Source organism: Cavia porcellus, unplaced genomic scaffold (assembly GCF_034190915.1).
Source record: "Cavia porcellus strain 051 isolate PalLab524CR breed Dunkin Hartley unplaced genomic scaffold, mCavPor4.1 scaffold_23, whole genome shotgun sequence".
Taxonomy (NCBI): Eukaryota; Metazoa; Chordata; class Mammalia; order Rodentia; family Caviidae; genus Cavia; species Cavia porcellus.
The window spans coordinates 39,375,296-39,403,255 of NW_026947506.1; the positions used below are offsets into that span (position 1 = coordinate 39,375,296).

Here is a 27,960-nt window from a genome sequence, read left to right on the forward strand (position 1 = left end):
AGATAAGGAAGAAATCAGTACATCTATCACTGAACTTAGTCACTTGTAAAAAATTGAGGCCCCAGTCCCTTCCTTGATAAAATGTTCAGTTTGCTCTGGGAACTGAAGTGGGGAGCATTTATTCTAGCGTTGCTGAACTGAGCACTAACTTCCTTGCCATTCTAGGCCTGCACACAGAGGCCATGAAGAATAGCTGGGTGCCACTGACCACGGCTGCTCACTAGTAGCTTGAGTGAACGGTGAGCGGAGGGGATGCAAGGCAGGGTCTGCTAGGGCCCAAAGCATATGTGTGGACTGTATTCACAGCAGTTCTGACACCAAGTGTGTGGGATTTCCCCCACACCCATCAGTTCTCCAAACTGTATCAACTGAATGTTCCATTAAGTTGTAACACCACATGTATTAGCACAACCCCACAGAAAGAGGCTCAGTTCCACAACACTCCCCATTTCAGAGGCCAGCTGCAAGTTTTCACTTGTCACTTACATAGTTTTTTGTTTTTGTTTTTGTTTTGTTTTGTTTTTTTAATCGGTACCAGTGATCGAACTCACAACTGCCTGGTTGCAAGGCAAGCGCTTATTCCACTGAGCTAAATCCCCAGCCCGCCACTTGTACTTGTGAGCAGCTGTAAATCAGGACTTTCCACAACTGCCCCCTACAGGTTGCACAACATGCTAGAATGGCTCACAAAACTTGAGAAAATGCTTTTCTTAGTACCCTACTCATGGTACTGCAGGGAAGGGCTGGGGTGAAGGTTCCTGAACCTTCTAGGCTCATCAATGTACTTCTTACAAAGTTCAGTTATAGCAATGAACCCCTCAGCACTTTAGCAAGACCTCCGCCCTCTACATATCTGATCACTAACTAATAATCTGATTTGGTTTCTCACCCTCCAAAACCCCTCAGGTGGTATCTGATCACCTTGGCCTGTCTTCATCAAGAATCCTACAAGGTTGATTTAACCAGAATCTTACCCCTGATGTTTCTTCTTAGTAATTTCCTACCTCCTGACCCACACCATGACCCTTATCTATAAATTCCTACTTGGCTGTGTTGTCTTTGGTGTTCAGCCCAATCTCTTTGCCCCCTACTGCAAATATCCCATTGCAGTGATTCCTACACTGATCAGATCTTTTTCTTTAACAGTTGTTTACCTTTGCCACTTCAGTTTTACTCTCTTCATTTTCTGTAGCAAATGTCTTTGCAGTTCTACAATGTATTGCACCAACAAACTCCATCTGGGAAGAAAAAGGGAAGTGTTTTTTTGTTATTTTTTTTTTTTGTAATGAGCAGCAGTAAGCTTCTTCCTGCAGTGCTCTGAGAAATCAAGCCTTGATCTCCCCCTACTGGCCAAACATGCTTATAGCAGCAAAAATAAATGAGCAAGGAGGCAGACCATTAGGAACCATTTTAGAGGAAAACCTATCTTGCTGGAAAAAGGATGGAGGAAGCTAGTGATGACAGTAAATCACTGATAACTTTTCCCCTTCTAGATTTCTGCTGAGAAAGTCACAGTAATTCTCCTTTTGTCAAGCTAAATAATCTCCCAAGGCAGGAGAGCATGGAAATAATGTAGAGAAAGTAGAAAAGCCCAGACATGATCATTTCAATAAATTCAAGTCTTACTGAGCTACAGCCCTTGCTCATTCCCACCCCCCCCCATTTTTTTTTTTTTCATTTTGAGACAGAGTCTAAGTGGCTACATTGCCTGAGCTGGACTTGAACTTGCAATCTTCCAAAAGTGGTAAAAAATTATGCTATGAAACCTCCAAGGCTGGGTCTTAGAACATGTACAAGTTCCACAGGTGTCATGGCACAAAGAAGCCCAGACAGCCATGCTGAAAGACTGATGTGAAGGAGATCTGAGGCTCCAGGCCAGCATCCTACTTGATCGGGATGGCTACAGGCCAGCACCACCTGGCAATCATCCCAGCTCTTCAGTTGACCCCATGGGAAGCAGAATAGCCCAGCCAACCCATAGCTTTGGGAGATGCTGTGAAAAGTGTTGAGCGATTGCCATATTAAGCCACTAAGTTTTTAGATAATTTTTACATCGCACTAAGGAACCATAACAAAATGTTTAACACAGAACCTGGCCCATGATAAAGTACTTAAAGAAGACATACTGAGGGAATGGCTGTGAACAGTTATAAAAAGGAGGATAAGGGGAAAAGCAGGAGTCTGGGGCAAGTTATAGGAGGGAGACACTGTCTAGGCCAACCATTCATTTTGCAAAACTCCAATCCTCCCTGTCTTCAGTGGTCTCCCAGTCTTCAAATAGTGTAAAATGATGCAGAGCAACTTTAACTTTGAGAAATTTTCCTTTTTTAAACGTCTCCATCATTTCTATTCACTGGTCTCATTCTATCTTCTGGCTTCCCACAAGACAAACTTCTCAAAAGACAACACTTGACACGCATTGAAAACTAACAGTGCTTTATCCCATGTTCTTTCCTTGTCTTCTGTTACCTAAGATAAGGAAAAAATCCTTAAGTTCTCACAGAGTAAATAGCAAGATGTTCAGGCCTCACATGTCTACATTTGCTCATTTCTGGAAGACCATTATCTTTAGAACACTCAGCCTTCCACAACAGACCCATTCTAGACATCTGAGCAATGTAGAAAGACTGGGCTTAATTTTAAAACCCTAGGAAAATAGCAATTATAGCTCAAGTTTCCTGCAAAATAATCCAGTGGGGACTGAGAAATATACGAAAAAAATTAAAGAAATGAGACTAACCAATTGTTGGCCGATTTCTAGGTTGGTACATGGAAATTCACTATGTTGTTCTCTACCTTTGTATGTCTCTGAAAATAAATTTTTAAAAAGACCATAGAAAATATCAAGGGAAAATGAAATCATTTTTATAGTTATAGTGCATTTAGAAGGAATTCTGCGTGCAGGCATCCTGCTGTCCCTCAACACGCGTTGACTTTGGCAGCATGTGACAAAAGCGAATTCATTAGAGGCCACAGGAGCAGGACTGAGCAGCTGAACGCCAGCAGCAAGAGAAAAAACAGGTGAACTCTCTTACTATGTCTTATGGCATTAGAGGGGAGCGCAGTTCCCAGGCTGCCCGGGAAGTTTAGGTTCCCCCAAAACACACAGCTATTTGAGACTGATGCCACTGTGAGTCAGGAATGCAAATGGCTAACTGTGGGGCTCCTTGGCCACTAATACAGGCCTGAGGGTGCACACGTGAATAGGACCCTGAAGTCCACTAGGTCACCACACACAGCTCTTGACTCCCCATGGGGAGCCAGGGGGGACTGCCGAAACATCCCCAGTCCTTAGTTAACTAGGATGTTAGTAAAGCAAGGGCCGTCCTTGATTTTAAAAAGCGTCCATGGTTTTAAAAAGCTGGGGTGCCGGGGGTTTAGCTTCAGCGGAGTAAGTGCCGGCTTGGCTAACGCGAGGTCGTGAGTTCAAACTCTGGCACCAAAACAGTAAAATAAAAAGCAGGGGTAAAAAAAAACCAAAAATTAAGTAAAATAAAAATCAGGGATAGCGGAAGAGGTTCGTGACTGTTCAGGTTCAGAAGCCATATCGCTTTTCTGGTATTGGCCTAAAACAGGATTCCAAGACCTCCCGAATTCCTAGAAGGGCCCATATGGCTCCAGAGCCACTCCTGTGGGCGGGGCTATGACGCACTTCCGATTGCGCCGTCCGGGGGCGAGCGTTGAGGCGTCGCGGCGCCTGCAGCTACTGGGACGGGCGGTGAGCTTGATGGTCGTGGATTGCTGTGACGACTGAAGAGGGAACCCTGGCTCGAAGGTTTTGGGGAGAGGAGTGGGTTTAGCAGCTTTGGTCTCCGGGAGTCCCCAGATTGATTCCTGGGAGGGATATGAAAAGGCGCCCCGTCTTTGCCCAGCTCCAGCTGGTGGAGGCGGTGACTCTGTGGAAAGGCTTTTTTATTCTCTAGAGCTTTAAGAAATGAAACTTTTGTCTGTATTGCGCCACAAAGAAGCTTTCCTGTGCGCTCCTGGAGCCGAATCGTCTGTTAGTCTGAGTGGGGCTGCTTTCTTCTTTATTTGCGGGCTCCTAAATTAGGTTTGAACTCAGGGTTCATGGTTGGGAACCTCCTGGGAAAAACAACCTCAGATGCCTTGGGTCGTGTCCAATCCAAGAGAAAGAATAGTCCCCTTGGGTTTTGACCGGACTAGAACATAAACATAACGGATCTACTCAAGTTTCGAAACATTTTTAGACGACCATTTGCAAGAGAAAGGTGGTGAGAAAGGAGAACGGTAAAATAGTAAATCCAAGTATCTTTTTAAAAAGTTAAAACAACTTGTTAACTGCAGAATTTGGTTTGGTTTAAAGGAGACGGTAAACCGGGCGTGGTGGTGCACGCCTATAATCCCAGCACTTGGGAAGCTGAGATAGAAGGATCGTGTGAGTTCGAGGCCAGCCTGAACTAGGGTGAGGCTTTGTCTCAAAAGGACCAAGAAAAAAAAAGTCCAACAGAGTTCTATACCTCAAGGATTATGCAATTTGCTTGCCTAGGAATTTACACAAAGGCTATTTTAAAGATATTCTAGCGTTAGGTGATAAATGCTTATGATAATTTGCTTTTTATGTATCATCGTGTTCAAGAATGGATTTGGGGCACTTTAATGGGGGCATATAAACTTGGGGAAATGGTATGGGAGGGAACAATGTGGACACAGAACAAAGATCTTTTTGTGTTGTTAGAACTGGAGATTGAATGCAAGGTCTTCATACGAACCTATAAGCCTCAGCCCTTTTTTAAAAAAAATTTTTGAGCCAAAGTCTTGCTAAGTTGCCCAGGCTGTGCTCAAACTTGTGATACATCTGACTCAGAGACCTTCTTAGTTGTGATGGACCACAAACTTTAGCTTGGTGGCCCTTTGGGCACAAAACTATCTTGTTACCTATAGAAAAGTAGTTTCCTGTGGTTGAAGATAATATGAAGTCTTTTATTTTATTAAAATTCACAAGCCAAGGCCTGGAGAGCATTCCTAAATGAACCCTTAGAAAAACTTAGCATGACCAAATGTGGAATTACTTTCTTCAGGGAGGGAAAAAGTGTTAAGATAGTTCATTATCAGATTTCTTTTTTTTTTTTTTCTTGCTAATTGCATAGGCGAAAATTTTTCATTGAAACTTCAATTTGCAATTCTTACTTAGTTTGCAGTGCTGGAGATTGAACACAGGCATTGCACTTAGTAGTAGACAAGTGCTCTGCCAGTGAAGTACATCACCCCACCCCCTGGCAGCACTCATATCTCAGCCTCCCGAGTAGCTATGACGTCAGGTAAAGCATAAGAATGAGGAGAGGAATGAGATGGAATGGATAAGCATAAGGCAGATCATGACTATCATCACGCAAATGCATGTGCCTTTATCCTAGGAGATTAGACGGCACTGCTCTCCCTGGTTGAGCTTTCCAGTAGTCCTGAACTCAATCCAGTAGTTACTGGGTGCAGAAGTCAGCATGAGGGTCCTGGTTCTGATCCACCCTGTCAGAATACCTGTTGGCATCTCTTAGGATGCTTTAGGACTAGACTGTAGTAGAGGGGAATTCAAGAGGTGGTATCCCTGCAATTCTGACCTACTTTGTAGTTGATAATTACTGGATTTCTTATAAAACTAAGGTTATAAATTGGGATTCCATACTAGAAACCTGTTTTAATAAATATTTATTAAATGTACGAAACTAGCAAGTAACAAGAGCCAGAACAAAAATACATATCTGTTAGAGGCAGGGACTTCACATGAGCTTATTGTTGAGTGTGGATTGTTTGTTTTAGAGCAACTATGAAATTTAGACTTTGGAATAACTTTGGAATATCAGAACTTCCTGTAGCCATCCTAGTTATTTTTCACTTTGCCAAGAAGCTCTGAAATATACACAAAAGTAGAATTGCTTAACTTAAAAGTTGTTTTGGGTTTTTTTGTTTGTTTGCTTGCTTTTTTTTTTTTTTTTTTTTGGCACCAGGGACCAAACTCACAACCTCTCACTTACCAGGTAGGTGCTTATGCCACTGAGCAAAATCCCAGGCCCCTTAACCTACAAGTTTTAAGAGCCAAATTTAAGTACATAAATGCCTGTGAAGATCTTTGAAAGCAGGGATGAATTATGGTGCTTCATGGGTATTTTAGTGTTCCCAAAGGGCCTATTTAATGTGGTCAGTAAATGTTAACATAATGCCTTATTAAGGATTTTAAAATTATAGAAATAGAGGTCATAAACAGGACTGGCATCTATATGTTCTGGTTTTCTGTCACACTAAACTAAGAAAAGCCAGTAAATGAGTTTTGTTCATGTAGCTCCATGTTGAGATGTGAATTCAGTTCCAGAATGAGGCTTCATTGGGACATATGCTGTTGTTTCTGATTTGTTAATACCAAGCAACTCACTGATGCATTGATTTTCTTTCTTTTTTTTTTTTTTTTTTGTACCAGGGATCGAACTCACAACTGCACACTTGCAAGGCAGGCACTTATGCCGCTGAGCTAAATCCCCAGTTCCCAGCATTGATTTTCTTGGTACCAGGTCTTTGTGAGAATGACCGAGAAATAAGTATTCTCTTAAAAGTTTGGGACTTGAATTGGCCACTTTAGAATGAGGGCAGTAATCAATAAATCAACTGTCCTCATGGATGAATGCGTTGAGGCAGGCTGCCCTGTTCAGTAACAAACTGCTTTATCCAGGGCTTACATAAAAAGAGACTGAATAAACCCTGATCTTTTTTCTAGATCTAGTGTGTTCTCAATAATTCCTACTTTCAAAACCTAGAGCCATCTTTTCTACCTTACTATAGAGGATGTTGGTTGTTGTTTTAAGTCTCACTCATTCTCTCATACATGCCATAATTATTTTTTCTTTTAAAGGCAAAGTCTTAGCCAGATGTAGTGGAGCATATATTCATACCATCACTGTAAGAGGCTGAGACAGGATGATTGCAAGTTCAGGCCCAGACTGGACAATTTAGGGACTTAGTGAGACCTTGTCTCAAAATTAAAAATAAAGGACTGGGATGTAGTGCAGTGGTGAAGCCCTGGGTTCAATCCCCAGTGCCCCACTGAATGAGTGAATGAATGGACAATCTTAAATGTTACTCAGGCTGGCCTGGGTTCATCTGGTTCTTCTGCCTCAGCCTCCCTTCCATCAAAAGTGATTATTGTGCACTTGTATACTAGGTGTGTCCCAAACTCCATTCTATTTACTTCAGATATGCATAGTAAACAAAGGACCCTGCTGTCCTTCCAGCTTAGGTTGTGTTTTGGTTTTTTTAGGTTGTCTTACATTCAATTCTGATTTACTGCCCAAACTTTGTGCTGCTCAGTGACCTCTTCAGAGTCTCCAGATGGCTCTTCTGAATTTTAACCATCCCAGCACTGTACCCTTTACTTATTCCCTACCACAAAGCCAAGATCCCTTATCTACAGACCCTAAGCATTCCTAATACTTCCATTATTTCAAAATAATTGATTGGTCAGACTGCTCTTAACTACATCAAAACAAATACTTAGTATTCTGTTTCTCACAAAAATTCAAGAAACCTGGCTGCTGTTTCCTGAAGTGTTCACTGGGGGCGCAATAACATTCAGAATCCCCTAACATCTTACAATTTAAGAAATGAAATAAGCAAACGTGTTTAGCATTGCTTATCCACTTGTTTCAGAGATTTATATGACCAAATGTTATTTGTTGTGATTACTGCATTAGTAACTGTGGACACATTTTGTTCCTGTGAACACATTTTGTGAAATATTTCTGTAAGGTTTTCTTTTTGTGCCATACTGTGCCTCTTCATGTTTTGAGTTGCTTGGTGATGTTTGTGATTCCATTGCTGAGTGCTTCAGCATTAATTTTATAAATACAAGCCATCTCTAAAAAAATCCTAGCAATGAAACCTGTTTTGCTTGTCAAAACTTATGATCCCCTTTAAGATCTTCTAGCTAAGTGTGATGTTGCATGCCTAAAATAATAGCACTCAGGTTGAGGCAAGAGGATCACGAGTTTGAGGCCAGCCTGAGCTACATTGTAAGTTCAAGGCAAGCCTAGACCACATACCAAAACCTTGTCTCACAAAAAGTTCTGATTACTAAAGTCATAATTAAAAAAAAAAAAAAGAAATTAGAAATCCAAAGAAGAATGATGTTTAAAACCAATCTATAATTCTATAATCTAGCAATGTCACTGTTAAGTTTTGGTCTTTCCTCATCTTGTATGTGCTGTGTATATATTTTATGACTTTTGATATCTTAAATGCTGGCAGGTCAGCGCCATAGAGATGAGTAGGTGTTCAGATGAGTTTAATTGGCTTTAAAATGCCTGCATGTGTAGATCTTTATGGTTTTAGTGTTGTCACCAGTATAAACTCATGCTGATACGTATGTAGTTCTCTTCATTGAGACTGTTGGAGTTTTTCTGCTCTTCATTATCCAAATCCAACATGGGATACCAGGTGGTGGAAAAGATGCTGCTTACAATTTGAAAGCTTGTTCAGAAAGACCAGTCATAAGCAAAAGGTTTCATTAACTTAAGTATTTTTCTTCCAGAATGTATTTAACAAATGTCACTAATGATACTCTGATTCCCGGGTCTATTTGCTTATTCATTTTCCGTTTCTTCAAACCTGGAACTCTTTGGTGTTGGGCTGTAGCCCCTCTCACTCCCACTGCAGCCCTGGCACTGCCCACATGCTGCTGTTAGTCAGTGCTTAATGAATGGACTTAACTATGTGACAAATAAAATGAAAAAGTGAAGTAATTATACTACTATATATGTTTCAATATTCTAATATATCACCTGACAAAGACTTAAGACTATTTAAAACGTTAAAGAAAAAAAATACTTTGTATCATCTACTTTGATTGAATTTCCCCTTCAGTTTCTTCTCACTATTACATAGTTTCTCAAGTTAAATACTACTGTAAAAATATTCATTACAAGCCAGAAATAGTGGCACATGCCTGAATCCCACAACTCGAAGTTGAGGCAGGAGGGTTGCCCCAAATTTGAGGACAGCACGACTCTGTCTCAAAAAGTCAAAACAAAAAAAGCTGAGTACTGTATACCCTAAAAATAAAGTGAAATTAAAAATTGTATTACTAATTACAGTTTATTGTTAAATATGTACTAGGTAATTCCAGTTTAATATTGTAACTGACAGATCTAGTCATTTGACTACCAAGTGTCTAATGTTCAAACTAAAAGTCTTAGGTTCAAGTTACGTATTTGGCCAATATATAACTTGTTGAATTCTCAAAAGATATCTATAGTTACAAGATTATAAAACCATCTATGGAGCAAAGTTAATCTAATTTTAAAATAATGCCTTATTTTACTTTTTTAGCCAAATGGGGATAACACAGTAAAATAGAGGCTTCCTAAGATGACTTCAGTAAAGTTTTAAAGAGAAATTTTTATATAGTAGTTTTATGGTGATTGTAATTTTCACAATTTCCTGTACTAAAATTATAGCTGTAAAGACACTGCCCCCACCCCCCCAAAAAAAAAAAGTTTTTGGTTTTGGTAATTTTATGGCAGCCATATTTTCTTAGGTTTAACATGTGGTCCTAAAGAGCCAGGAACTAAAAGAAACCCATTTCCTGCTCTACAGAACCTGACCTTGGAGAGACTGTTTTGGAGTCGTGTGTGATGACCAAGGTGGTGGGAATGGCTACAGTTCTGGGCTCCAGGCCACCTCAACAGCAGCTGGGTCCTGTGATTTTGAAAGTAGAGGAGGAGGAAGAGAAAGGGAAATGCCTCCCTAGCTTGGAGGTATTTCGCCAGCGCTTCAGGCAGTTTGGGTATCATGATACCCCGGGGCCCAGGGAGGCCCTGAGCCAGCTCCGGGTGCTCTGCTGTGAGTGGCTGCGGCCTGAGCTGCACACCAAGGAGCAGATCCTGGAGCTGCTGGTGCTGGAGCAGTTCCTCACCATCCTGCCCCCAGAGCTCCAAGCCTGGGTGCAGGAACACTGTCCTGAGAGCGCAGAAGAAGCTGTCACCCTCCTGGAAGACCTGGAGCAGGAACTGGATGAACCAGGACTACAGGTAGGCAGGGGAAGCCTTTTTTATTCCAGGAGATTGGGAGTTTAGCATTGTCTGCAGGCAAAAGAGTTTGTCTGTTCAACAAGATTACGAGAATGGAAGCGTCTAATGAGTTAGGCCATGTTTCCTCCTTTTTTTAATCCCCTAAAATTACCATTAGCCTTGGGAATTGAACAAAATGGTGTTTTTCTTTCTTTCCTAGAGGTTCTGCATATCTGTCCTGGGACTTTTTTTTTTTTTTTTTTTTTTTTTTAACTGTCTCTAGGTCTCAGCTCCTACAAATGAACAGAAACAGCAGAAACAGGTGTGGGAGATGTCATCATCAGGAGCAGCAAAGGAATCTCCAAGTAGTGTGCAGTCTCTGGAAGGCAGTCCCAAATACGAATCCTGGGGACCCCTGTACATCCAAGAGACTGGTGAGGAAGAGGATTTCACACGAGATCCAAGAAAGAGCCGAGGTGAGGACCTGGTCTCAGTATCACCAGCCTTTGCTGTTGAAGCAGCAGAATAATCTGTAATTCTGGTCTGTGGTGACCCCTAGATTGACTCACCGATTGGATAGGCTAGGTGAAGTAGTTCCCTTTGCTCCCCCAGATATAGCTGCCTCAGGCAGGGTCCAGCTTGAGAACACGTGGAATACTCTTTGAGGGGTTGATTGAACTGAGTTCAGTAAAGGGACTATTGTGGAGAGGTGGGCTGGTTGTGCTAAGTCAGTAAGAGATGGCACTGCATTGGGCAGAAGTGAAAAAATGTCCCTGCCTGTAAGCCTCAAGGATCAGCAAAGAGGAACTGTTAGGAGAGCTCTGGCCTTGACAGTGAAAGAGGACTTACAGCCCTGCCATCAGGAAGGGAGAAAACGAGATAAATAGCCCACATTTTACTTTGCTGCTGCCCGTGCATCTTCTGCTGGTTCCATGAGCAAATCCAGTGGCAGTCAGAGGACAGGAGAACCAAGGAGAAACCCTGAGGTCATCTGCCTGGGGCACAGAATAAGACAGCCTAGATGTATAAATGGTGTAGACCAGCATTCATGTACATGGTAAGCATTCATAAGTACAGACCATGGCCTTAAGAAAACCCCTCGTTATTTGTTGTCTCCTTGGAAACAAGGTTTTGAGCCTTGTTAAGAATCCCATTCTCATCCCAGTACATTGGAGGCTGAGGCATAACGATCATGAGTTTAAGGCCAGTCTGGTCTATACAGCAAGACCCTGTCTTAGAAAACCAAAACCAGCCAGGTGTGATGGCACACACCTGTGACCCCAGCTCTTGGGAGGCTAAGACGGGAGAATTGCCTCAAATTAAGGCCAGCATGAACTACATAGTGAGACCCTCTTTCAAAAAATTTTAAAAAGCACATTCTTTAGGAAAAAAACAAAACACTAAATTTTTCACTGTTTGTTCTTGTTAGTACCAGTCCTTGTTTCTAGTCAATTGGAGCCTTCCTGGAGTTGGCAGATTAATACAATGGTGTAACCATTTAACAGTGAAGGGGTGAATAGAGGGAAAGGATAATCAGAGCCAGGAAAAGGTGAACTAGAAAAGTACTGTGATCTGGGATACTGTATATATATATATATTGTGTGTGTATATATATATTTTTTTTCATTCTCAACAAAGAACAACTTGGAAAAAATATGTCTGATAAAAACAAAATAGAGCTTGTAAGTATGAAATCTGTGATCACTGATACTAAGCAGAATGGCTAGTGGTGGCGCCCTTCTGTAATCCCAGCACTCGGGAGGCTGAGGCAGGAGGATCATTGTGAGTTTGAGACCAGCCTGGGCTACAATGTGAGTTTAAGGCCAGCCTGAACTGCATAGTGAGACTGTGTGTCAAAAAAATAAATAAAAAATAAGAACAGAATGGCCACCTTAATTAAAGAGGTCATAGTGAACCAGAGGGTAGATCAGAGAACATCACATAAAATTTTGCCTAGGAGGGAAGTCTCTGAAGGCAATGTAGAACTGGATATCTGTTCAAGAGTTTTAGAAGAGGAAAGTACAATCAGGACAGACAAAATTCAAAAAGAAAGTGGCTGAGTGTTGTCCAGAAGTGATTCTGTAAACAGTGAATTTTTGCAGCCTAAACAAAGAATCTAAAGCCAGACCTGTAGCGCATGCCTGTAATTCCAGCACTCAGGAGGCTTGGGCAGGAGGATCGCCATGAGTTCAAGGCCAGCCTAGGCTACATAATGAGACCCTGTCTCTGAAGAAAAAAAAAATCTAAATATTGAAAATCTGCAGAACTAAAAATTTTATGGAATGCTTTAAAAGGAACTGAGATAGAAAAGATAGATGACCTTCAGGAAGAATGATATAGTAATAGCACATAAACTTCAGAATTGTAACACCACAACTAGGAAAACAGTTAAATAAATGTTTTTGTTTTTTTTGTCTTTTTTGAGACGGGGTCTCGCAATGCAGCTCAGGCTGTCCTTGAGCTCACTTTGTAGCCCAGGCTGGTCTTGAACTCACAACGATCCTCCCACCTCAGCCTCTCGAGTGCTGGGATTACAGGCCTGAGCCACCATGCCTGGCTTTTGCTTTTGTTTTTTTGGTACTCAGAATTGAACTGACAACTAATTTTTAAATGTAGACTGTTTCATGCTCTTCCTTCCCACACATGTGGTTCTTGTCTGTGCAGTAATTAGACATCCGTGTGTAGGCAGGTGGTTCATCATAGAAAGCGAAGAGGAGTTTAGGTGCTGCAGTTTGGCTCAGCAGCAGCCACTGTGTTAGGGATGGGGCGTGAAGTCACTAGTGCAGAGAAAGGAGAGGCAGTGTTAGTGCTTCTGGGGAAGACACAGGGCTGGGAGAGAAAGCTCCTTGTGATCAATGCTTCCTTAATTATAGAGGGATGAAATCTGCTTTTCAAAGTGAATTTCCATGCATGTGTTTAGAAGGACTTGTAGAAATTGTGACTGCCTAATGAGATATTTTTAAAAGGGTGAATTTGTTCACTTAGATTTCAGCAATCACTTTATAACTAAAAGAATGACAAGATAGCTAGGCATGGGGTGCACAGTTGTAATCACAATGTTCTGGGAGGCTGAGATGGGAGGAACCCAAATTTCGGCCCAGTCTGGGCAACTTCTCCACTTAGTAACATAGTATCTCAAAATTTAAAAAAGGCTGGAGATGTAGCTCAGTGAAAAGGGCCTGGGTTCAATTACTTTAAAAAAAAAAAAAAAAAAATATATATATATATATGTATGTAGATAGATAGATGTATCTGTATATATGACCAACAAAAGCTAAATGACAAGAGTTGAACTTCCGTAGTAGTCAGGTGTTTTCATTCAGATAGTAAGCCTCTGGTGCTGGAATGATTCCAGATGGACTAACTGTCCTCAGTAGCATTTGAGTTCATTTCTGTGGGGATATAGGTTGTGCAGATTTGCCACACAGCCTCTTCTACCTTACTTATCCTTCATGTTGTCCTTAGTTAGACTTTGGCCTTGTTTGCCTCTGCCAGAGCGCCATCATCTCCTTTGCTCGTGTTCACCTATGCTTGTTTTTGCCTGACATATATGAAGCTCTTGGTAATAAAGGCCATGATTTAGCATACTGTTATAGCTTCTGGTGAGGGGCTCAGGAAGTGCAGTGTAACTAGATTTAATGATATAATTGGCCTGCTCTGATATGACCTTCAAAGAGCTATATCTAATCACCCTTCAGAATTCATCGGTCTCATGTGCTGATTCTGTTTCTCCTGTAAGTTTCTTCCTCAGTCCAAGAAACAACTGATGTGGTCTTACTCTGCTTCTTGTTTCAGATTGTAAATCATATCTCCAGAATGAGGAATCAGCAGATGAACAGAACAGCTCTAAAGAAGAGTCTGGTGCAGATGGACTTGAGAGGGATATCATTCCTGTGATTATTGCCAATAAGTGTGAGGCCAGGTCAGAAAGGCAGTGGGTAAATCTTGAAAAGCAAAGAGGAGTAAAAACTACTCTTCAAGAAACCGGTTCCAAGAAAAGGGCAGAATCACTTCCTACTAAACCCAACCCAGGAGAGAGACGTTACATATGTGCTGAGTGTGGAAAAGCCTTTAGTAATAGCTCAAATCTTACCAAACACCGGCGAATACACACTGGGGAGAAACCTTACGTGTGCACCAAATGTGGGAAGGCTTTCAGCCATAGCTCCAACCTTACCCTCCATTACAGAACCCACTTGGTGGACAGGCCCTATGACTGTAAGTGTGGGAAAGCCTTTGGGCAGAGCTCAGACCTCCTCAAACATCAGAAAATGCACACAGAAGAGGCGCCATACCAATGTAAAGATTGTGGAAAGGCTTTCAGTGGCAAAGGTAGCCTCATTCGACACTATCGCATCCACACTGGGGAGAAGCCCTATCAGTGTAATGAGTGTGGGAAAAGCTTTAGTCAGCATGCAGGTCTCAGTTCACACCAGCGGCTCCACACTGGAGAGAAGCCCTATAAATGTAAGGAATGTGGGAAAGCCTTCAACCACAGCTCAAATTTTAATAAACATCATAGAATCCATACTGGGGAGAAGCCCTATTGGTGTAATCATTGTGGAAAAACCTTCTGTAGCAAGTCAAATCTTTCCAAACACCAGAGAGTGCATAGTGGAGAGGGAGAAGTGCTGTAATTATCAGATATGCCCTTCGGCTGGTTGTTTTTTTTTTTTTTTTTTTTTTTTTTTTGTAGGCATTAGAATGTGAATGTTAGGGAGAAGTCCTGTAATGAAGTAACAGCTAATAGATTTTGCTCCGCTCAGCATCAAAGTGTGCCCACGGGGTGGAGTAGGCAGGAGGTCCGCAGAAAGCAGCAGTAGGCTCTGCCCTGGCCACCTCCCAGGGCAGAGTCCCCTCCCTCTACTGCAGGACTCCACGAACCATGCCAGCATTGCCTTCTGCGTAGTTAAGTTGATGTGTATCCAGTATAATAAATCCATTTAGCTGTTGTATTCTAGAATTGTACTTTGTAAAGAATTGAGCCATACTGAATAGAAATTAATAAAATTCAGAACAAATTTAAAACAACATGTAATGCCTCAGAAATAATATTTTGATAAATGGTGTATTGCTTACTGAACAGTATTAGAGATAAAAATACTATTGGTTTAGCTTTTGATGCTTGGAAATTCTGTGTGTTATGTGTGTGAGGAAGTTGTAATGTGTCTGGTAGCTGCATATTGGTCTGTATTTTCCCTCCCTACATAATGAGCTTTTTTTCCCTTCCCATGATGGAGATCATTTTGTCAGCCTTGTGTGTTTTTCCTGTATGCTAAAGCCTATGAAAAAAGTGACTCCCTGAGCAGCTTCCTTCTTCTGAAACTTGTGAAGTCATCACAATGATTACCTTAAATCTGTCCTACCTTTCCCAGGGATCTCTTAAAGCACTTCCCCTCTCCAGCTTCTGTCTCTTGGCTGGTTTCTTCTGGTAACCGGGAACTCAACTGCTTCACTCACTCCTTTGAATCGCTTGCCTTCATATCATGACATATTTTTCACCTCTAATTAGTAGTCACTGAAATACCTTTTCCTGCTGCTGAGCCTGACATGCTAGGACATATTCAGTGCCAGATCTGATCTCTAGAAACTGCCCTCTCTATCTGGGAGCAGATTAGGTCACAGGTGAGTCTTCATGAACTACTGGCCAAAAACGGGTGGGTATGGGAGATGTCTTTATTGAAGTTGAAAATTTTCTTACAGTAACTTGCTAAATAAAGATAATGGATGTTCTGTCAACATGTTAACTCAGTATATTTTCCGGTGGCCTGACCTGTCACTAGAAGTTCTCTGCCCACAAAGCATTTCATCACCAGGCAGCAGCTTCATGACCTATGGTGAGGGTTAAGTTACTTTATCTCTGGCAGCTAAATGCCACCACCTCTGCTAATGCAGAATTCTGTTACTCCCACTGACACTAGTGAGTGGTTCAATGGCTGAATCATCATCTACTGCTAATCCTAGCCTCAGTGACAACAGCTGTTGACCTAGGCAATACTGATTGCTCCCATCCTGGTGCTCTCTAATGAGTGAATGAGTTCTTTGGGTCCTCCAGGGCAGTGGTTGCTGTCCCTGGAATCATAGACCAGTACCTGTCTAGGGCCTGTTAGGAGCTAGGCAGCACAGCAGAAAGTGAGCCAGGAGAGAGGAGTGAAGTTTCAGTATTGCAGCTGCTCCCCACTGCTAGCAGTGTGGCCTCAGCTCTGCCTCATCAGACCAGCAGTGGTACTAGATTTTCACAAGAGCATGTGAACCTGTGTGTGTGAACCCCACATGCAAAATTTGTTTTCCATAAAACTAGTCCCTGATGCCAAAAAGCTTGGGGACTGCTGCTCTAGGGTAACATAGTTTTGTGTTGGTTTACCGAGTCTTATGCAATCTGCTAATGGCAGCATCTCTAGTCATATATGGTAAAGTTTTAAACAGTTGGAATTTTGTTTTTTGTTTACTTGGGGTACATACCCAGCCCTTAACTTTATTTTGAGACAGGTCTCACTGAGTAAGTTGCAAAGATTCATTGCTGCTGCTGCAATAAAGTACCACAAATTTTGATGTTTTAAGGTAATACAGCTTTATTATGTTTCTGTTTCATGTGTATGTTGTGTGTGTGTGTGCGCGCACATGCGTGTTGGAATTGAACTCACTACTTTGCACTTGCCAGGCAGGTTCTGTGCCACTGAACTATATCCCCAGCCCTTTCTTACATTTCTGTAGGTTGGAATTTTGAAATGAATCTCACTTGGCTAAGGTGGCAGCAGGGATGTGTCCTTTTATGGAGACTCTTGGAGAGACTCTCCTGTTTCCCTTTCCAGCATCTAGAAGCCCCCACACTCTAATCTTATCCTTCCCATCTTCAAAGCCAGCCATGGAAGATCTCTGGCATTCTTCCATAGTCACATCTAACCTATGTCTTCTGCCACCTCCTTCATTTTAAAGAACCCTCTTCATTACAGTGGAGCCACCTGGGTAATCTCACTGTCTTCAGGGTTAGCAATTTTTGGGAGCCATTATCCTGCCTACCACACACTGTCTACAAATGTGTTTGCAGGACATTACGACCCCAGCTTATTCTGCACTCCAGCACTATAACTCCCTCTCCCAGTCCAGTGCTTCGAGAGCTACTTCCCCAATGCACTTCTCTGGTGAGGGTCCACAATACTCCAGGGGAAAAGCCATTTTCTGTTGCAACACAGAGAAGCTACTACACTGAGACCTAATTCTAGTTCCTTCATACACGTCAGGGAAGGGCTAGGGATATAGCACAGTGGCACAAACACTTGCCTGGCAAGTGGAAGGTCATTAGTTCAATCCCTAGTACAAAAGACAAAAATGGTCTCCAAAGGGAAAAAGAAAAATAAGTCTGTTCTAGTAAGAGGGTGAAGAATATTATTTTTTCTTTTTCTTTTTTCGGTACTGGGGATCAAACTCATGAGCTCACACTTGCCAGATCCAGGCACTTACACTGCTGAGCTAAATCCTCAGCCCAAGAATGTATCTTCTAAACCATGGGTTTCAGGAAAACTGGACATTAAATTATCTGTTGTTTGTTCAAATTCAAGCTTATTGGATACCCTGTATTTTTGTTAAATCTGGAAACTTCGCCAATAGATGGCCTGAATAGAAATTCAAGAAGATGGGTATTAACAGTAAGGGCAATGAGGTATGGTGCTCGGAGGTAGAGGCAGGAAGATCACAAGTTTGAGTCCAATCTAGGCAATTTAGCAAGGCCTTGTCTCAAAAGGGTTAGGGATGTAGTTCAGTACAAAGGCCTCGGGTTTAGTCCATAGTACCCACTGCACTGTCCCAAATAAAAACAACCCAATGAGGGCATTAAATTATAACTTTAGAATCACATGTGACTCAGGTTTTTTCTTGTGTTTGAAGACAGGCTACTAAGGAAATAATGTGAAAGACCACAGATGCTAGCATTATTACTATTTTGCTATTCAATAAATGGTTCTGGAATAACTGGATGTCTATGGAAAAAAACTGTAGACACAGACCTTATACCATTCACAAAATAACTCAAAACCTTCATAAAGTAACATAAAGATAAAACAAAATTGTACAGTGCTAGAAGATAACAGGAGAAAATCTAGATGACCTTGGATTTGGCAATGACTGGATACAGCACCAAAAGTGCAACCCATGAAATAATTGATAAACTGAATTTTTAAGTTTTTTTTTTTTTTTTTTAGCCAGGCACTGCAGCACATGCCTATAATCCCAGCTATTTGGAATGCTGAATGTGAAGCCTTGTCCACATAGCAAGACGCTATCTCTATTTTTTAAAAAAAAATTAAAAATGGTTTGTGTTCTGCGTACAGCCACTTTGGAAAGCAGTCTGATGGTTTCTTACAAAAACTGACAATACTCTCTCTGTACAATCCAGCAATCACATGCCAGTGTTTACCCCAAGGAGTTGAAAATTATGTCCACACAGATGTTTATAGCATCACTTAGAAACGCCCAAATATCCTCTGGTAGATGAACAGATAAACTGTAGTACAGCCAGACAATACTGTATTATCCATCTTTAAGAAGAAATGAGTACCTGGGTGTGGCCACATATACCTATAATGGTAGCACTCAAGAAGCTGAGGTAGAAGGTGCAACCGACCAGGCTGTTACTTAGGATCTACCCGGCTCCAGGGATCAGTTTTCTGCCATTTGTGCTTTTAGCAAAAACCCTGTGGCCACCTCTGACTCTAATACACAAACTTTGTTTTCGTTTATTTGAAGTTTCTCATGATCAGAACACAATAACCTAATTTGTAGTCCTCACTGGACCTAAACGCCAAAAATAGTTCACGGTTAAGAAAAATGCAAAAACTCTTCCATTACCAGTTTACAGACCTAGTACCGTGTGCTCTTCAAATCCCCGTTAGTTTCTAGACTGTACCACACCCCTGAAAAAATCCTGGCCAGAGCTAGTGAACTGGCCGCTGCCTCCCCTCCCCCTGCAGCCCCTTCTCTCCGTAACCTCTTCTCCCCGCACCCCGCCCCCATCCCAAAGTGAGGATCATCAAGTTGGTTAAACCTCCTAAATCCTAGAGGGACCGGAAGTCCGGGGGCTCTAGGGTCTCCTCGGGCCGGGTTTTCCCGGAAGTGGATAAAGAGCCCGAGATCCTGAGATTTGCTCCCAGCGGCTATACCTGGGCTCACCCTCAGGCCTTTTAGTTCTTGACCCTGCACCGGACCGGAAACAGTGTTGGCCTGTGGGGTCTGGAGAGTCAGCCGCAGCTTGTGAGCCAGAGACGACCAAGAGTAGCGGGGCTGGCCGCGTCCAGGTCGGGAGAGCCCAGAGCTCGGCTGCAGAAGGCATTTGTGTTCTGTTGCACTTCTGTTGGCCATGGCCTTGGTCCCTCTGTTACCTGAGTTTTAGTGCAAAAGCCCTAGGTCTAGGGGTTCCAAAAGAGTGGCCTTGGCCACCCGTCCCAAGGTGCCGGTCAAAGAAATGAACGGTGGTGAAGGGCATGGAGGATTTTTAATCATTGTAGCCACGACTGTAAAGGACAAATTCAAGATCTGTTTCCAAGTGATTGACAGAACCTTTGTTTTAGAAGAGGGGAACAAAGGCAAGGATTGGGGTTCCCATGGATGGTGGAAAAGGTAATCCCTGCCTGGTTGATAGCTATCTCACAACTGGCTCTGCAAGGTGGCTCCGGAGAAGTCCTTACTGCGTAAGCGAGAAACCTAGTTCCCAAGAGATGGTTTCCTGAGGGTGGAGGGGCGGTTGACCTGCTTTTGTAGGGCTGAGATTTGGCTTTTCCTGAATATGAGATGACTGAAGGTTTAGGCAGTGGAGACTTCTAGGCACCATTGCCAGGAGCCTAGGCTAGGACATTGTAAAACCGGACAGTTGAATGTGTCTGGGTTCTTCAGAATACCACACTTAGTTCCACTGATCTAAGTGTCTTCAATCAAAGGTAATTTAAGTAGATATTTGCATACAAGATCTGACCCAGTCTTTCCCGCAAAGGAGACAGCTACAGAATGAAAGAGATGCCAACCTTATCCTGCTTTTAGTTACCATGGGGCATCTGAAGGCCCATCTCTTAAGTCCATGTGATAAGAGAGAGAAAGTTGGTTGGGAGGTTGACAGCGTGTGTTTTTAATACTTCAAGTGGACACTGTGACGGATTAAGCCATTTAATCCAGTACTCAAGGTTCTGAGCACAGAATCAAATGTATGATACATAAAAAAATAAAATTTTAAAAAATGTATGATGCATAAAAACACAAAAGTCAAAGCCTGGCCAAGCTAGGACTGGATCCCAAGCCCTCAAAATTCTTGCATAGTTGAGTGCTTTTAATGGTTACAAAAATTGTTCCTTACTACAGAGTTCATCTGCTTATTTGATCTATATCCTAATTTTTTTCTAATAGCCTAAATTGATATATGCTATTTTTTAAAAATTTGACTAATGCAGATATTTACTTGCATAGTAAACATAATAAACATAGTTGCTTAATATTTGTTAACAGTGGTTCTTACTGACTTTGCCAAGCATAATTTAATATTATACATACATACACATATTTTTTAAAAAATGGTGTTATATATGCAATTCTAGACTCTGTCCTTGTCTGTCTTTCTCTCTTTCTCTCTTGGTACTGGTAATTGAACCTAGAACCTTCTCACTGAGGTATAGCCCCATCCCATTTCTATTATATTTTATCTTGAGCCAGCATCTTGCTAAGTCATCAGATTGCCCAGGCTGCACTCAAATTTACTATTAAGTTTGCTCCTGCCTCAACCTCCCAGGGGCCTGCAATTGTAAGTGTGTGTCACCACACCCATTTTGGACTCTGCATTTTAAAAATAAAACCATGTAGCTGGTGAGCTGGTTGCCTTTCCATGTTAATATGTGTGGATCAAATCCTGTTTTATTGATCACATAATTTAACCTGTTACCTCATAGGTAACACCTGGATGTTTGCTATTCCTTTGTGACTACAAAGGACTTTTTGTACATCTTTCTTTGCAGACTTACAGAAATATTTTAGTACAACGAATTCCTAGTAAAAGAATTGTATACTATACATTTACAATTTGTGTTTTCAGATTGCCTTCCAGCTTACATGCCCACTACCAGAATTATTTTTTTTCCTGCCTTTTTTGAGACAGGGTCTTGCCATGCAGTTACACTGGGTTTGAGCTCACTTTGTAGCTCAGGCTGGTCTTGAACTCACAATGATCCTCCTACCTCAGCCTCCCAAGTACTGGGATTATAGGTGTGTACCACCACACCCAGCCCACTACAAGAATTTTGTGTTTAGAAAAGCTTTTCCCATGCTAAAACAAACAAAACAAAAAATACCATTATTTTTATTGATTCTTTAGTGTTTGTAAGAGGAACTTAAGAGACTGGGCTTGCAGTAAATAAAAGCAGATTTATGTTTGGTATCTCTGCCTTCATTTTTTGTCTCCTTTATTACCTTGAAACTTGGGATCATTCTAAGTACCAGAAAACCCCCCCAAAAAAAACATTAAAAAAAACAACTTTGGATCAGCTGGGCATGCTTATCTCAGCAGTTGGGAGGCTGAAGCAGGATGATTTCACTAGTTCAAGGCCAGTCTAAACTACATAACAAGACCCTTTTTCAAACAAGCAAGCAAAAAACTTTGGATTATATTTCTACTTAGTTCCCTAGAAATCTCAGCCATTGTTCTAAACCTGCAGCTACCATGGATTCCAGGAAAAGCAGAGCCTTGCTGACCACCCCAGGATGAAGTCATCCCCCTGAAGCCAAAGGAATCATGCCATGTCTGAACTGAGGCTGCCCCATAACCAGAACCCAAATTGACCCCCAACAATGATGGTTCTTGCAGAACCAGTCTTGAGATAACCATCAACCAGACCACGACTTCCCAGGATTACCTACTCTGCCAACTATGCAAACCCCCAGCTATGCATACCTGCAACTCTTGCCTTTGTTCCCTTTTCTGTAAGACTCCAAGATTTCTGCCAGGCCCTGGAAGATAGGTCTTGAACCTCTCATCTCTCTTCCCAGCATGATCACACTGGTTAAATCTTTGTAGCCCTGCACTACTCTCCTTCTTGATTAGTGTCTTCAGATGAATGGTCAAACCTGGTCTGTTAGGACCCCTGGAATCAGGGCTTTTGCCCTAAAATGCCAGTAACTTTTTTTTTCATTGACTATTGAACTCAAACTTTTTGTTTGTTTGTTTTTTTGTTTTTTTCCTTTTTATTGGTACCGGGGATTGAACTCACGACTGCCTCCTTATAAGGCAGGCGCTTATGCCACTGAGCTAAATCCCCAGCCCCTGAACACAAACTCTTGCACATGCTAGATAAGCACTGTGCCACTGAGCTACATCCTAGACTTTATTTTTTCAGAGTCTTAGTTGACCCACCTGGACTTAAACTTTCTTTTCTTTTTTTCTTTCTTTCTCTCCTTCCTTTCTATTATCTGTTTGCCTATGTATCATCTGTCTGTCTTTCATTTTGAGACAGGATCTGGCTATGTAGTTCAGGCTTACCTTGACTTCACTATGTAGCCCTGGCTGGCCTTGAATTTATGGTGATCCTCCTGCCTCAGCCTCCTGAGTGCTGGGATTATAGGTATGCACCACTATGACTGGTTGGACTCAGAACTTGATCCTCCTGCCTCAGTCTCTTGAGTAGCTGAGTTTTCATGTGTGCACTACTATGCCTGGCCATGTGTCTTCATTTTTTAAAATAAGATATTATTGTCATTATTTTAAGAGTACATGTTCACAATATATCATGATTACATTTTCATGGAAAGTGGATACATCTTAGTTTTTCTTTTCTTTCCTTTTTTTTTTTCATCTCCTACCCCTTACCTCCCATCCTGCTCCCTCCAACTGTTAGTCCTCTTTTCATTTGAAAAAGCTCTATTTTCCATCTTCATTTTCCCACTTATATTCTTTTTTTCCAACTCCTTTCCCTCCCCTTCCTTCCTCCTCACTTCTTGTTCCCCAATCCAGAGAGATCAAAGACAGACAGAACCAGAGAAAGAAACAAATGCTTACATTTAAAAAGCCATTGATATTTAAGCTTGTCAGTAGAACTTAAATCACTTAACATTGTGTTGTTGAGTTGCATCCATCTGCCTGTTATCTGCTATTACAAATTCTGCAGCTGTAAATATGGGACTTCAAATATCCCTGTAATATATCTTTAACTCTTTTAGGAAGATATCTACAAGGGGGATAGCTGGGTCAAATGAAGTTTCTATTTTTAGTTTTTTGTGGAATCTGCACACTGATTTCCATAGTGGTTGTACAGTTTACCTTCCCACGAACAATGTGGACAAGTTCCTTTTCCCCAATACCCTTGTCAGCATTTGTTATTGATTTCCTGATGGAGTGTAGCACTCATTCTTTCTGGAGTAAGATGATTTTCGGTGTTGTTTTAATTTTCATTTCTCAAATGGCAGTGATGTTGAACTTTTTTTCTTACTTATTGGCCATTTGTACTTCTGAGAAGTGTCTATTCATGTTGGTTACCCATTTTTTGATTGGGTCTTTTGTGTAGGAGGACTCTATAATTTGTTCAGTCTAGATGTTGTATAGTTTAGATGTTAGTCCTCTGAGGAATAGCTGGGAAAAATCCTGCAGGTTGTCACTTCACTTGTTGGTGATTTCTTTTACTGTGCAGAAGCTTTTTAATTTGGTATGATCTTATCTGTTGATTCTCAGTATTATTACTTGTGCCACTGGGATTCTCCTCAATAAAATAGGATATTGTTGGGCGTGGCAGCGCACACCTGTAATCCCAGCACTCTGGAAGCTGAAGCAGGAGGATCCTTGTGAGTTGGAGACCACCCTGGGCTACAAAGTGAGCTAAAGGCCAGTCTGAACTGCATAATAAGACCTGGTCTCAAAAGACAAAAACAAACAAACAAACAAACAAACAAACAAACACCCTAGATGTTATTCTCTTTATCCTATGTGCTTAACATAAATGTGCCTATCATGTTTTTTATCAAATATTGTAAAATTATGGACTCTTTGCTTTAAGTTCTATTTCTACATCTCCCCATCTTTTTAGAATTGAAACTAAAAGAGCCAGGAATTTAGCTCAGTGGCATAAGTCCCTGCCTGGCAAGCATGAGGTCATGAGTTCAATCCCCAGTACCAAAAAAAATTGAACCTAAAAGTTTAGCATCCTTGTCCCTGTATAACCTTGAACTTGTTCCTATCTCCAGTGCCACAAATTCTGTTTGTCATTTCTATGCATTATTTTACACTTTTGCTAAATGTATATGCACAATTTAGCTAAATGTATATCACTTTCCTATAAAGGTGGGGTTTTTTTGTTGTTTCTTGTCTATTTGGTTTTTTGGTACCAGGAATCGAACTCGGGACTTTATGCTTGCCAGGCAGATCCTTGTGCTGCTGAGCTATATTCCTGGCCCCTGTGAAGGTTTTTTTTTTTTTTTGTCTTTTTCCTTTTTATCGGTACCCGGATCAAACTCACAACCGCCTGCTTGCAAGGCAGGTGCTTATGCCGCTGAGCTAAATCCCTAGCCCCTCCCTGTGAAGGTTTTTAAACTTGGAATAAATATACTTTTTCCACAACTTGTTTTTTCATTTATTACTAAAGATTTTAACCATGCTAATAAACTCGGGCTCCTTGGATAGCACTCCACAGTTAACTCATTCTTTTATTGACATTTAGATTGCCCCCCCCCCACAGTGCTGCAGTGAAGTGGCTGTGTCTCCACGTGTCCTTCCAGTTTCTGTCGTACTGAAATACAGTTGCTGGACGCGTGAGCACATGAATAGCTCCAGTTTTCTCAGATAAGCACCCAGCTTGTTTAGAGGGATAGTGGAACTGAGGCAGTAAAATGGATGTTTAAAAATTAGATTTTTTTTTTAAAGAGATAAACTGTTTCTTCAAAGTTACTCATCCGAGAGTGTAAATTGCCACCAATTTACACTCCTCCTCTCTGGCTCAACTGTATGGACAGAAAGTGATGCCTCTGTTAGAAAACTAGCAGTGTAGCTGTCTGAGTGCAATATGCAGATGCTGCCCCGGAGGTCGTCTGAGTGCAATATGCAGATGCTGCCCCGGAGGTCAGGTCCAGTTTTGTTTCCACAAGGAAGGGGAAGGGGGAATAAAGCAAGAGCAGGAGTTTCCTTGTCTCACTGTATCCCTCCTGTCTCCCTCGCAATAAAAGCCTTTGCACACCTCAACACACAGAGGAGGAGGTCTGAGAAGGGAGGAGGAGATTTAAAAGGCCCCTTCTCTCTGGTTGTGAGCTAGCTTTGAATAACCCTTTTCCTTTCCCACCAAAGCTGTCTCCCATGTCTCTTGGGAATCAAAAAAGTAGCACAGACCTGCGTGGCCATGGCTGCAGTTCCAGGTTACCCTTCCTCCCACTGCTGCCAGACTTTGGAGTTTGTGCTCCAGATGACTTAAGGGACTGCCCTTTCGGTGTTCCTACTTGCTTTTGAGACTGAGTAGTTTTTTGATACATTTTTGAGGAGTCATTCAGAGTCCTTTAAATTGCCTATCTATACATTTGCCTATTTTCCCTTTAGTATGTCTATTATGTAGAAATTCTTTATATTTGGGGGGAAATCACTTAGAAAACCACAAAAACCTAACATTTTAGGCATATTGCTGAGGAGATTATAAAGAACTCCATAAAGAGAAAGTGAATCTTTAATTTTTTTTGTATATCAGAGCCAATGTTTACTATTTACCATAGAGGTGTAAAAAACAGAAAATATAAATTTTGACCATGTAGCAGTTGACACATAAGTTCTCAGTGATCCTCCTTTCAAGGTTCTTTCTCTTAAAAAATATTAGATGGGGGCTGGGAATTTAGGTCAGCGGCATAAGCACCTGCCATGCAAGCATGTGGTCGTGAGTTCGATTCTCGGTAAAAATAAAGAAAAAAAAAAGACGAAAAAAAATACTAGATGGAACATTAGTGAAAAAATGTCACAGAGTTCATTTATACATTTAATGGAAAAGTCCTTTTTCATTATAATAATTATGACGACATGAAAATGGCATCTTTTGAGCTATTAGGTGCCAGGCAATGTGCTAAACAGTTTATCTACATGATTGGATTTATTATTATCTTTCTGTGTGTGTGTGTGTGTGTGTGTGTGTTTGTGTGTGTGTGGTACTAAGGGTTTAACCAGAGCTTTTATCATTGAGTTACATCCCCAGTTCTTTTTTTGTGAGACAGGGCCTTGCTAAATTGCCTAGATCGACCTTGAATTTGCAGTCATCCTGCCTCAGCCTCCCAGAGTGCTGGGATCATAGGTGTGTATCACCATGCCCTGCTTGATATCATCCTTATTTTTTTGATCCTATCCTTATTTTATAATGAAAAAATAGTCATGAGGAAATTAAGTATCTTCCATACAAGACTCTCACCAATAAATAAAAATAAATAAGTACACCCAGATAGTAAGCAGCAGAATAAAGATTTGATCCCCTGCAATATGACCCATTAGAGCCTCCACTATCCGTAGTACACAGGAACGGTACTCTTATAAATATGTGCATTTCACAATTAGACAATAATTACAGCTTCAGGATAGCCCTTTGACATTGCTGTTACCCAACCCCCTTATTTTGTAAAGCTTAGAACCAAATAGGAGGCCAAAGCTGTAGTAAGAAGCTGGGCTGAGCCTGGACTTCCAGTCCAGATTTATTTTTGCAGTTCAGTTCTGTGGTGATGCAAGCCCCAGTCCTTTGTCAGTTGTGGGTACGGCAAACATCTCTTGATATTTGCTTTTTATTCTCACTGTGCTTTCACCCCTTGAGCAAACATTAGTGTCTGTTCTGAAGATGATCCTGACTTCCTCTTATTTCAAATGTACATCTGAATCTTGTTTTGTTATATATCGTGCGTTGTTTACTATGGTTCTCCTTGATTTCAAGTGACACTTTTTCTTCCCTAGAGCTAAAGTCTTACTGTGTAGTTCAGAGTGGCTTTAAACTCATTATGTAGTTAAATTGGCCTGAAACTCTGCAATCCTTCTGCCTCAGCCTTCCAAATGTTAAGATTAGAGGCATGCATCACTACAAGCAGCTCAAATGACACTTGTGATACAGAGGTTAAATATGGGTACTAAATTTTATAAGGATTTTCCTTCTTCTTGCACTGTTTTTTAATACCGCCAACTATGAAATTGCTTCTTAGTTTCCTAAACTTTAAATTTTTAATGTTTCTCAGGTATTAATTGTAGGATCAGCTTATCAAATTATCCTTCCAAATCAACAAAAAATTTTTGACTTTTTGAGCACATAATAAATAGATTGATCTAGATTTTATTTTCCCATTACTGACGATTAAAGCTAAGGCCACACACATGAGGTAAGTGTTCTACTACTGAACTAAATCCCCAGCCCCCTTTTTATTTATTTATTTATTTATTTATTTATAGGTAGAAATAATACATACATTCAGAGAAAAAATAAACAGTAAGAAATCACTAGTTGATGTTTACATATTGTCATTTTACAAATAGTTGTTCAAGATACAAAAATGGAACATATAAAGTGGGAATTCAAACAGTGAGACCGCAAACAGTTCTGTTCAACTGTCCAACAAAAACTTAGTAACATGGTTGTCAGTCCTATACACTTAAACATACACAGTTATCCATATCTTCATTTATGTTTAAACAAACTAAAGCAGTTAAAATCATTTTGAATAAAGAATAGTAGTATTGCTGGATTTCACATCATGACACTCCATGATCAGCACTAGGTACTGTAGTGTCTTTTTTTAAAAATTTAATTTAAAGAAAGACTAAACAAAACAGAAAACAGGTAGAAATAATACATAATTTCAAAGAAAAAAATAAACAGTAAGAAATCACTAGTTGATGATTATAGATTATCTTCTTACAAATAGTTATTCAAGATACTAAAGTGGAGCATATAAAGTGGGGATTCAAACAGTGACATTGCAACCAGTTCTGTTC

The 27,960-nt window shown here is 41.1% G+C and overlaps 1 protein-coding gene across 7 annotated transcripts in view; it reads left to right on the forward strand.

Annotated features, from left to right (window-relative positions):
- Zkscan1 (zinc finger with KRAB and SCAN domains 1) overlaps positions 1-15,041 on the forward strand; it is a 39,427-nt gene extending 24,386 nt beyond the window's left edge. For 2 of the 7 annotated variants that reach the window (XM_023565166.2, XM_023565167.2), the window contains exons 6-8: positions 9,598-10,031; positions 10,294-10,486; positions 13,806-15,041. In XM_023565166.2, coding sequence (XP_023420934.1) covers positions 9,598-10,031; positions 10,294-10,486; positions 13,806-14,647 — 1,469 coding nt within the window. In that variant the 3' untranslated portion in view covers positions 14,648-15,041. The other 5 variants (XM_013152592.3, XM_003469876.4, XM_023565168.2 and 2 more) reach the window with 5 other exon arrangements.
- The last annotated feature ends 12,919 nt before the right edge of the window (positions 15,042-27,960 follow it).